The sequence below is a fragment of the Ranitomeya variabilis genome, chromosome 7 (genome assembly GCF_051348905.1).
Source record: "Ranitomeya variabilis isolate aRanVar5 chromosome 7, aRanVar5.hap1, whole genome shotgun sequence".
Taxonomy (NCBI): Eukaryota; Metazoa; Chordata; class Amphibia; order Anura; family Dendrobatidae; genus Ranitomeya; species Ranitomeya variabilis.
In genome coordinates this window covers 123,441,480-123,453,870 of record NC_135238.1, presented here as the reverse complement: position 1 = coordinate 123,453,870, position 12,391 = coordinate 123,441,480, and the positions used below count along the sequence as shown (strand labels likewise).

The 12,391-nt window shown below is 47.3% G+C and overlaps 1 protein-coding gene across 3 annotated transcripts in view; it reads left to right on the top strand.

Moving 5' to 3' along the window:
- PIKFYVE (phosphoinositide kinase, FYVE-type zinc finger containing) overlaps positions 1–12,391 on the top strand; it is a 450,712-nt gene that overhangs the window by 419,411 nt on the left and 18,910 nt on the right. For all 3 annotated transcript variants that reach the window (XM_077275690.1, XM_077275691.1, XM_077275692.1), the window contains 2 exons: positions 1,907–2,035; positions 2,124–2,385. In XM_077275690.1, coding sequence (XP_077131805.1) covers positions 1,907–2,035; positions 2,124–2,385 — 391 coding nt within the window. The remainder of the gene's footprint in view (positions 1–1,906; positions 2,036–2,123; positions 2,386–12,391) is intronic.

The following is a 12,391-nucleotide window of genomic DNA, read 5'->3' as shown; positions in this document are numbered from 1 at the left end:
GTGTCTTTAGACGCTACCATGTAGATATTCGTCAGGAAAGGAGAACCTGATCCCCGGTCCCGCCCTGTTAATCCCTTCTAGGAACCCTCATAAATAAGAAAACTTGAAGGCCTCTCCTGTTATGACCCCAATGGCAGAGGGTCTCAAAAATACATACCAAGTCTGCAAACACAAAAAACCAGCTCATAGGGCAGTGGTAACTGGGCTGACCATATATCTAATCCTAGCACCACAAATAGCAGCAGCCGGGGAACGTGCCTACGTTGGTTCTAGACGTCTCGCGCCAGCCGGAGAACTAACTAACCCTAGAAGGGAAAAGATAGACCTTTCTTGCCTCCAGAGAAAATACCCCAAAAGTTGGATACAAGCCCCCAACAAATAATAACGGTGAGGTAAGGAGAAAAGACAAACGTAAGAATGAACTAGATATTTAGCAAAGAGAGGCCCACTGACTAATAGCAGAATATAGAAAGATGACTTATACGGTCAGCAAAAACCCTATCAAAATTTCCACGCTGGATATTCAAGAACCCCCGAACCGTCTAACGGCCCGGGGGGAGAACACCAGCCCCCTAGAGCTTCCAGCAGAATCAGGAATCACATTTAGTACAAGCTGGACAAAAAATTATAGCAATGCAAATAACCAAAAAACAAGGAAGCAAGACTTAGCTTAATTTTGCAAGATCCAGGACCAGCAGACAGGAGCAAACAGAAAGGAACTGATTACAACGATGCCAGGCACTGGACTGAGAATCCAGGAAGTTTATATAGCAACACCCCTGGACTAACGACCCAGGTGGGTGCCAAACTGAGGAAAGACAATCCCAGAGTCATATCACTAGTGACCACAAGAGGGAGCCAAAAAAGTCTAATTCACAACACTCTCCCCTCTGTCAATCCCTGCACTGGCTCCCCATTACCCAGAGACTCCAGTACAAAAGCCTAACCATGACATACAAAGCCATCCACAATCTGTAGGCTCCATACATCTGTGACCTCGTCTCCCGGTACTTTCCTGCACGCAACCTCCAATCCTCACAAGATCTCCTCTACTCACCTGTTATCTCCTCTTCCCACAATCGCATACAAGATTTCTCTCGTGCATCCCCCCTACTCTGGAACTCTCTACCACAACACATCAGACTCTTGCCTACCATCGAAACCTTCAAAAAGAACCTGAAGACCCACCTCTTCCAACAAGCCTACAACTTGCAGTAACCACCGATTGATCAAACCGCTGTATGACCAGCTCTATCCTCACCTACTGTATCCTCACCCATCCCTTGTAGATAGTGAGCCCTCGCGGGCAGGGTCCTCTCTCCTCCTGTACCAGTTATGACTTGTATTGTTTAAGATTATTGTACTTGTTTTTATTATGTATACCCCTCCTCACATGTAAAGCGCCATGGAATAAATGGTGCTATAATAATAAATAATAATAATAACATCACTTTATAGTGCTTATTGTATGTCTGTTTTTGTTTGCTACCTGATGAAGGCTGCACTGTAAAAATAGCAGCCGAAACGCGTTGTACTGTATTTTAAAAATATTTTTAAAATATAATTTATTTATATAATTATTTTTTTTTCACATTTTTTTTTTCCTTTTTTTGTTTTGAGAAAATAAATGAATTTTTATTAACATTTTTCACTGGAAGTGGATGCATTAAAAAAATCCTAAGGTGCTTAGCGCCACATTTGCTTGGAGTTTATTTTCCATTTGAATATTATGTATTTTCACTTTCAAACCTTTGACCTGTGCTTTATTCACTATTAAGCAAGTCACTGCTCTTTGCGTAGCAGGGGGTTTTCTTGTACTCCTCATGGTGCCATGTCTGTCTGGATTGACTTTATTTTTCCTTTGTCTGTGATTGATGCTGATCCCTTTTATGTACTGTGCCTGCAGAGACCGACAGCATTGGCTAAAATACTAGGAGTCTATAGAATTGGGTACAAAAACTCTCAGAACAACACGGAGAAGAAGTTGGATCTTCTAGTTATGGAAAATTTGTTTTATGGACGAAAGATGGCTCAGGTAACGAGGAGAATGTGAGCGTGGAAATACCGAACAAAGGAGAGCTTGGATAATGTACTGTAGTCATTCATTTGTCTGCTTACAATAGGTTTTTGACCTGAAGGGGTCTTTGAGAAATCGTAATGTGAAAACCGACATCGGGAAGGAGAGTTGTGACCTTGTCCTGCTGGATGAAAACTTGTTAAAGATGGTTCGGGACAACCCTCTGTACATTCGCTCTCACTGTAAATCTGTCCTTCGTGCCTCAATCCACAGTGACTCACACTTCCTCTCCAGTCATCTCATCATTGACTACTCCCTACTGGTAGGGCGCGATGACACTACAGATGAGCTAGTCGTCGGGATAATTGGTGAGTGTGTTTTTACTTCAGAATTGTTACTTTCAGTTCTGATTGATGATTGATTTGAGCTGTGCAGTGTTTAGCCCCATGAAGGTGTAAAGGTCCACTTACCAAGTCTGTATTTTCACAAATGTTTTTCCCGTATCAGTGCAGTGGGTGCCACTCATGTTGGGGATTTCCATCTTGGTATAAAAAATTTTTGAGGATTGAGGGACAACAGCTCATCCACAAATCTCATGAAAAAAAACATGACTATTTATTGATTTTTTCCATGATGACAAAAAAAAAAGAAGAGATTAAAATCCACATGTAATTTTTCAGAAAATTCACATTTGGTTTGTAATCTTTTCTATTCTTTGTGGAAAATCAATTAACAAGTAAAGTCTCTTTTTAACCAGATTTGTGGATATGCTGCTTTCCTTCTATCCTCAGAAAAAATATATACTTTTTGCCTTTATGTCTAAAACACAAGCATACCATGCTGAAAGTTGCACTCTGGATGATCTGTTATAGATTGCTCATTGTGCTTAGGCTGCCATTATTCTTGGCAGAACAAGTCCTGTTTACAGCAGTGCCACCAAGAATGATTATTAAGCCTGCTTAAAAACCATTTCCTATTTTTGCAGTGTTAACCGGCTGCCGGCGGTCTTTTGACTGGTGGTCTCCAGCCTGTTTTCAATATAAGAATATTATCAAAAGATCATTGCAAGGAAAGCTCATTCATGACAATCTTTCAGCATAAATGGAAGTGTCTATTCTTGCTGCAGGTCAACAATTTGCTGGCAATTTTTAAAGCTTAGAAAACCACTGATTCCATGATTTTGCTCTCCTCTCACAGAACTTGCCTTTATTGACAGCTGTTTCTATTGCTCTCTGTTTACTGCGCAATCTGCTGCCCAGCATGAGATACACCCTCCCTGCACTAACATGGAGGGTGTGGGAAAGCTAGGGAGGAGCAGTGGTAGTAAGTAGCATATGATGTGTGACTTGCCCTACATCAAAAAGTTAGCATACAACACCAGTGTAAGGAATCAGGATAAACCCCAAGAGCACAGTCATATGACTGTATGTAAGACTAGCATACAATGGTTTCTCGGCTTACTACATTAGTAAGTGGCTATTCTTTCTTCACTTGAACAATTTTCACACAATTTTTTTTTACTTACCGTAAATTGATTTATTGCTTGGGATAAACAAAATACAATGTGCAATGATTGTATATATAACCCATAAACAGATAAAAGATTAAAGGGCCACTGTCACCCCCTCCAGCCGTTATAAACTAAAAGAGCCACCTTGTGCAGCAGTAATGCTGCAGTCTAACAAGGTGGCTCTTTTAGTTTTTGATTCAGTTATTCCCTCAATAAAGCGTTTTAAAATTTGTACAAAATAACCTGTCCTTAGACCTGGAGGCGGTCCGAAGCCTCCTCTGTGAATCTCCCAACGGCCGTCACTCTTCTCTTCTGGGGATGTGGTCGCCGCCCCCTGCGCGCTGTTTCTTCTTAAATCCGGCGCCTGCGCTGTGTGTGCCTGCCTGGGACAGGCGCAGTCTTCATTGTCCGTCATAGGTCAGATGCAGGGTGCCTGACTGCGCCTGTGTGGGCAGTGCGGCCACCCTGTTGCTGAATCCCCGCCCCGCACTGTGTTATTCATTATGCACAGTGCGGGGCTGGGGTTCCTGGGCATGTGCACTGCGCTGTTCAGACGGTCCCCCGCCTTCCAGCGTTGCCGTAATATACAGGTTTCCTTGCCAGCGTTTGGAATGAAGCAGCCGCAAATAACAACGCTGGAAGGCGGGGGAGCTGGGGGAGCGTCTGAACAGCTCAGTGCGCATGCCCAGGAACCCCAGCCCCGCACTGTGCATAATGAATAACACAGTGCGGGGCGGGGATTCAGCAACAGGGTGGCCGCACTCCCCGCACAGGCGCAGTCAGGCACCCTGCATCTGACCTATGACGGACAATGAAGACTGCGCCTGTCCCAGGCAGGCACGCACAGCGCAGGCGCCGGATTTAAGAAGAAACAGCGCGCAGGGGGCGGCGACCACATCCCCAGAAGAGAAGAGTGACGGCCGTTGGGAGATTCACAGAGGAAGCTTCGGACCGCCTCCAGGTCTAAGGACAGGTTATTTTGTACAAATTTTAAAACGCTTTATTGAGGGAATAACTGAATCAAAAACTAAAAGAGCCACCTTGTTAGACTGCAGCATTACTGCTGCACAACGTGGCTCTTTTAGTTTATAACGGCTGGAGGGGGTGACAGTGGCCCTTTAAACAGAATAATGGTAACATGAGCACATCCTTTTAAAGATCAAAACCCCCTGAGACAGCATTAACCAGACAGTTTTCCAGCCCCCCTCGGTGCTTGCAGCGTGTTTGTTCGCCATGTCCTTTGCATAACTACTTGTGCTGGATGCCGTCATACCTAACAAGGGTAGTTTCCAAATCTGTGGAGAAGAGACTTGGTCGTCATACTGAAGATGGTAAAGACTTAAGCTGGAGTCACACTAAACGACTTACCAACGATCACGACCAGCGATACGACCTGGCCGTGATCGTTAGTAAGTCGTTGTGTGGTCGCTGGGGAGCTGTCACACAGACAGCTCTCTCCAGCGACCAACGATCAGGGGAACGACTTCGGCATCGTTGAAACTGTCTTCAACGATGCCGAAGTCCCCCTGCAGCACCCGGGTAACCAGGGTAAACATCGGGTTACTAAGTGCAGGGCCGCGCTTAGTAACCTGATAATTACCCTGGTTACCATTGTAAAAGTAAAAAAAAAAAAAACACTACATACTTACATTCTGATGTCTGTCACGTCCCCTGCCGGCGTCCACAGGGTTAAAACTGCTTTCGGCAAGAGCGCTGCTAATGCACGCGCTGCTGCCGAGAGCGTCACAATCAGTGCAGGGAAGCTCTCGGCCGGAGCGCGTGCATTAGTAGCGCTCCTGCCGAAAGCAGTTTTAACCCTGTGGACGCCGGGGGACGTGACAGACATCAGAATGTGAGTATGTACTGTTTTTTTTTTTAACTTTTACAATGGTAACCAGGGTAAATATCGGGTTACTAAGCGCGGCCCTGCGCTTAGTAACCCGATATTTACCCTGGTTACAAGTGAACACATCGCTGGATCGGCGTCACACACGCCGATCCAGCGATGACAGCGGGTGATCAGCGACCAAAAAATGGTCCTGATCATTCCCATCGATCAACGATCTCCCAGCAGGGGCCTGATCGTTGGTCGCTGTCACACATAATGAGATCGTTAGCGGGATCGTTGCTATGTCACCAAAAGCGTGACGTTGCAACGATATCGTTAACGATATCGTTATGTGTGACTCAGCCTTTACAGTGAGCAAAGGGAATCTGTATATCAGGCCCCCAGATAAGAAAAATTTCAAAGAGAGGTAAATGTAATATGTGCTTATCTTTTTTGAGAAATAACTTAAAGGGATTGTCCGCTTTATCTTTTTATCAGAGGAACTTTACTAATATAGGAGTATGCTGGGTTCTCCTCTCGTCCTCGTTAGTGCAGATTTCCTCAGACTGCACCATACAATGGCTGCTGATGGAGGAGCATGGGACCAAAGCAGTCTATCCCCCTCCTCCAATTCAACGCTGCTTTACCCTGTGAAGTGTTTGTAAAGTAGAGGCGGATGCACTGCTCGTCACATGCTCCTTGTACTAGACCACGTAGTTCTGTGACGTTTGTGAGGAAGGCTGCACTAACCCGTACAGGAGCAGAACCTGTGATATTTGCATTACTAAGTGCCACTAAATCATGTCCAATTGTTAATGTAAAGATAAAGTGGACATCCCCTACTTTCTTTTTCCTTGATTCATGACCAGTGTCCCCACAATGACAGTGATACTATTTTGGGGGGAGTGGGGGGGGGGGGGTTATAGGAGTCTATTCACACTTGGCACATTTGCTGCAGAAATTACTGTGACTGTTCGCCTAATAGCCAATCACATCCCCTTCAGGTCAAAGTAAACTCACGACTGCGTAGTAATGCTTAGACGTTCGCACTTGCGCAGTAGCGCTTAGATTTTTGTGCCTGCACAGTAGCGCTTGGACGCTGGCACCTGTTCAATAGTGTTTAGATGCTTGCAACCTCCATTTTTAAAAGGGGAGACGTGTAATGGCAAATTCATATCTGCGTAATGTTATTTCTTCATATTTAAGTACTATTTTTAATATGGGATAATCTCTCTTTTATAATATATAACTCATGTTACATAATAATAAGTTTGTATAATTATAGAAGAGCCTCACACATTCCATGGCCAATGATATCTCACACTCCAGCGCCGTGGTTTTATATAAGAAGAGTTTTAGGGAAAACATGTATCGTGCAATCCAAGCACACCGAAAAATTCCCCCTTTGTGCAGGTGATTCCAGACACTTGTGATATGATGGGAGCAGGCTGCCCTCCCAGGTCAGGCCCTTTCCATCAAGTTCACAACCCGGACTTCATGGATGTAAGCACTGAACGCACACCGCAATCTCCAACGGAGAAGCAGGATCGAGCCAGGAGGGTGAGTATGCTATATTTACCTGTCCTCCGTTCCATCGATGCGCTCTGCTCTGTCCTCCACATCCTCTGCCTGTGACGTTCAGTTCAGAGGGCACGATGACGCGCTTAATGCACGCCGCCCTCTGACTGAACAGTCACAGCCACAGGATGTGGAGGACAGAGCAGCGCGCATCGATGGAACGGAGGACAGGTAAATATAGCAAGTGCCGGGGGCCTGAGCTAGCGGCGACTCCGGCACCTGACCCCCACAGCGCGCCGGTGTCCCCGCCTGCTCCGGCCCCCAGCACGCGGCGCCCAGCACAGCCACCCGCACTCACCACAGCCACGCACAGCCGCCCGCACTCAGCACAGCCACGCACAGCCGCCCGCACTCAGCACAGCCACGCACAGCCGCCCGCACTCACCACAGCCCCGCACAGCCGCCCACACTCAGCACAGCCACCAGCACTCACCACAGCCCCGCACAGCCGCCCGCACTCAGCACAGCCGCCCGCACTCAGCACAGCCCCGCACAGCCGCCCGCACTCAGCACAGCCCCGCACAGCCGCCCGCACTCAGCACAGCCGCCCGCACTCAGCACAGCCGCCCGCACTCAGCACAGCCGCCCGCATTCAGCACAGCCGCCCGCACTCAGCACAGCCGCCCGCACTCAGCACAGCCACGCACAGCCGCCCGCACTCAGCACAGCCACGCACAGCCGCCGGCACTCAGCACAGCCACGCACAGCCGCCCGCACTCACCACAGCCGCCAGCACTCCCCACAGCCGCCGGCACTCAGCACAGCCACGCACAGCCGCCCGCACTCAGCACAGTCAAGCACAGTCGCCTGCACTCAGCACAGCCACGCACTGCCGCCGGCACTCAGCACAGCCACGCACAGCCGCCGGCACTCAGCACAGCCACGCACAGCCGCCGGCACTCAGCACAGCCACGCACAGCCGCCGGCACTCAGCACAGCTACGCACAGCCGCCGGCACTCAGCACAGCCACGCACAGCCGCCGGCACTCAGCACAGCCACGCACAGCCGCCCGCACTCAGCACAGCCACGCACAGCCGCCGGCACTCAGCACAGCCACGCACAGCCGCCGGCACTCAGCACAGCCACGCACAGCCGCCAGCACTCAGCACAGCCACGCACAGCCGCCCGCACTCAGCACAGCCACGCACAGCCGCCCGCACTCAGCACAGCCACGCACAGCCGCCCGCACTCAGCACAGCCACGCACAGCCGCCCGCACTCAGCACAGCCACGCACAGCCACCCGCACTCAGCACAGCCGCCCGCACTCTGCACCACCACGCACAGCCGCCCGCGCTCTGCACAGCCACGCACAGCCGCCCGCGCTCTGCACAGCCACGCACAGCCGCCCGCGCTCAGCACCGCCACGCACAGCTGCCCGCACTCAGCACAGCCGTCTGCACTCTGCACAGCCACGCACAGCCGCCCGCACTCTGCACAGCCACGCACAGCCGCCCGCACTCTGCACAGCCACGCACAGCCGCCCGCACTCTGCACCGCCACGCACAGCCGCCCGCACTCAGCACCGCCATGCACAGCCGCCTGCACTCAGCACCGCCACGCACAGCCGCCTGCACTCAGCACCGCCACGCACAGCCGCCCGCACTCAGCACCTCCACGCACAGCCGCCCGCAGTCAGCACCGCCACGCACAGCCGCCCGCACTCAGCACAGCCGCCCGCACTCAGCACAGCCGCCCGCACTCAGCACAGCCGCCCGCACTCAGCACAGCCGGAGAGAGAAAGATGGGAGCAACATATGGCAGAATGGAAACAGGAACAGGCAGAATGGGTGCAGCACATTACAACAGAATGGGGGCGCAGGATGGGAGCAGCACATGATAGAATGGGGGCACGGGATGGGAGCAGCACATGACAGAATGGGGGCGCGGGATGGGAGCAGCACATGGCAGAATGGGGGCGCGGGATGGGAGCAGCACATGACAATGATTGCGCACGATGGGAGCAGCACATGACAGAATGGGGGCGCACACATGACAGGATGGGGGTGCAGGATGGGGCGAAGGATGGGAGCACATGACAGGATGGAGCAGCATATGACAGGATGGGGGCTCAGGATGGGAGCACATGACAGGATGGGGACGCGGGATGGAACAGCACATGACAGGATGGGAGAGCAAGATGGGAGCAGCACATACCAGGATGGAGACCATATACCAATATAAATGCTCGCCACCCGGGCGTAGAATGGGTTCAATAGCTAGTGTATATATATATATATATATATATATATATATATATATATGATTCATTCCAGCCCTATGTGCTTTGAAGCTCAAATACAAAAAAAAAAATCTAAGCATAAGTAATTTTTTCCATTCAGAATATTCTATAGTGTTGTTTGGCTAGAAGGCGATCACGACAAATGTTATACATACAGTAGGTAAAATAAGTATTTGACACACTAACAGTTTTGCAAGTCCATTATTTTTATCGTAAGTACACTTCAACTGTTAGAGACAAAATCTTAAAAATAAAAACCAGAAAATCACATTGTATGATTTTTACATAATTAATTTGCAGTTCATTGCATGAAATAAGTATTTGATCACCTACTAACCAGCAAGAATCCTGGATCTCACAGACCTGTTAGTTTTTCATTAAGAAACCCTCCTACTCTGCACTCATTATCTTTATTAATTGCACTAATTTGAACTAGTTACCTGTACGAGACACCTGTCCACACACTCAATCAGTCCACCATGACCAAGACCAAAGAGCTGTCTAAGGACACCAGGGAGAAAATTGTAGACCTGCGCAAGGCTGTGATGGGCTATAAGCAAGAAGCTTCATGAGAAGGCAACATCTGTTGGTGCAATTATTAGAAAATGGAAGAAACGCAAGATGATTGTCAGTCTTGGGCTCCATGCAAGATTTCGCTTTGTGGGGTAAGAATGATTCTGAGAAATGTCAGGAATCTGCCCATAACTACAAGGAAGGACCTGGTCCATGACCTGAAGCGAACTGGGACCACAGGCTCAAACATTACTATTAGTAACACAATACGCCGTCATGGATTAAAATCCTGCAGGGCACATATAAGGTCCCCCTTCTCACGCCAGCACATGTCCAGGCCCGTTTGAAGTTTGCCAATGACCATCTGGATGATCCAGAGGAGGCATGGAGAAGGTCATGTGGTTTTGATGAGACCAAATGAGAACTTTTTGGTATCAACTCCACTCGCCGTGTTTGGAGGAAGAAGAATTATGAGTATAACCCCAAGAACACCATCCCAACCGTGAAGCCTGGTGGGGGAAACATCATACTTTGGCGTGCTTTTCTGCAAAGAGGACAGGATGACTGCACCGTATTGAAGGGAGGATGGATGGGGTGTTGTATCTCAAGATTTTGGACAACAACCTCCTTCCCTCAGTAAGTGCATTGAAGATGGGTTCCAATTTCCCAGCGTATCCAGTTTAAACTACTAACACTGACCTACAAAGCCATCCAAAACCTTTTTTCTCTGTATATTTCCGAACTAATCTCACAATATCTTCCCTCAACCATCGCTCCTCACCCAATCGCCTCCAAGACTTCTCCCGAATATCCCCCATCATCTGGAATTCTGTGCCCCAACACGTCCGGTTATCCACCACATTTGGATCCTTCAAACGCAACCTGAAAACCCATCTCTTCAAAGAAGCTTACAACCTGTAATGACCACATGACCACCTCAACACCATTGGAGTTACTGCAACCCCCGACCTACTGTCTCCTTCCCCACAATCCTGTAGAATGTAAGCCCGCAAGGGCAGGGTCATCTCCCCTCTGTATCAGTCTGTCATTGTTAGTTTTGTTTACTGTAAGTAATATTTGTATTTTGATGTAACCCCGTCTAATGTACAGCACCATGGAATTAATGGTGCTATATAAATAAATAATAATAGTGGGTCATTACTTGGTTTTGCAGCATGATAATGACCCGAAACACACAACGAGGGCAACTAAGAAATGACTCCCGTAAGAATCATTTCAAGCTCCTGGAGTGGCCTAGCCAGTCTCCAGACCTGAACCCAATAGAAAATCTTTGGCGGGAGCTGAAACTCAATGTTGCCCAGCGACAGCCCCAAACCTGAAAGATCTGGAGAAGATCTGTATGGAGGAGTTGGCCAAAATCCCTGCTGCAGTGTGTGCAATAAAATGCAAATTAATTTAGTAAAAATCATAAAACGGGATTTTTTGGATTTTGTTTAACCCCTTAATGACCGCCAATACGTTTTTTAACTGACGTGAGATATAAGGGAATAGACTCCCCATACAGCTGACAATCCAGCAGTTGTCGGCTGTACACTATAGCTGACAACTTGCATCAGCCACGATCAGCGTTAGCACTGTCCATATCAGTTTAACCCCTTAGATGCTGCTAGCAATAGTGACTACATTTTATAAATGGTTAACAGAGTGTAGGGGCTTCCTCTTTATCCCCATCTGCACCCTGTGATCATGATTGTGTGGTCCTGATGTTTGCCATGGCAGTTCACAACCAAATAGCGGCCTTATAGTCTGATGGCTGTTGTAACCTGTTCAGAAGTTAGCGACATTTAGGTTGTAAAAATACACTTTTTCATTTCTGTCATGCCACTTTACATTCATTCCTGAAAATCACCTGAAGGGTTAATAAACTACCTGACAGCAGTTTTCAATATGGGCTGTTTTTAAAATCGTATCACTTTTGGGGGGGTTCCAATATATAGGACCCCCAAAGTCACTTCAAACCTGAATAGGTCCTTCAAAAAAATAAGTTTTCTAAATTTCCTTGAAAAAATTAAAAATCACTGCTACATTTTTAAACCTCCTAAAATGCTAACAAAATAAAATAACATTTTACAAATGGTGCTGATGTAAAGCAAACATGAGGGAAATGTTATTTAGTAATGTTTTTCTGTAGTATGACTATCTGGATTAAAGGTATAATCATTCAAAGTTTGAAAATTGCAATTTTTTTTAACATTTTTGTCAAATTTTTGATATTTTTTATAAATAAACACAAAACATATTGACCTAAATTTACTATGATCATAAATTATAATGTGCCGCGAAAAAAATCTCAAAATCACTGGGATTTGATGAAGCGTTCGAGTTACTACATAAAGCGACACTGGTCAGATTTAAAAAATTTGGCTCTGTCGCTAAGGGGTTAAGATTCTGTCTCTCACAGTTGAAGTGTACCTATGTTAAAAATTCCAGACCTCTCCATTCTTTGTAGGTGGGGAAACTTGCAAACTCGGCAGTGTGTCAAATACTTTATTTTCCCCACTGTGTATGAGAAAAATGTTTGTTTTTTAATGTAAAAAAAGTCATGAAATTTCTGTAAGCGTACAATATGTGGATGAGTCAGACACATATGTGGACTTCATATTCGTAGAGTGAAAATCTGTGAAAGATATGTGAAAAAGTAAAAGTTAAAATTCTAAACCAAGAATATAAAAAAAAAAACTGG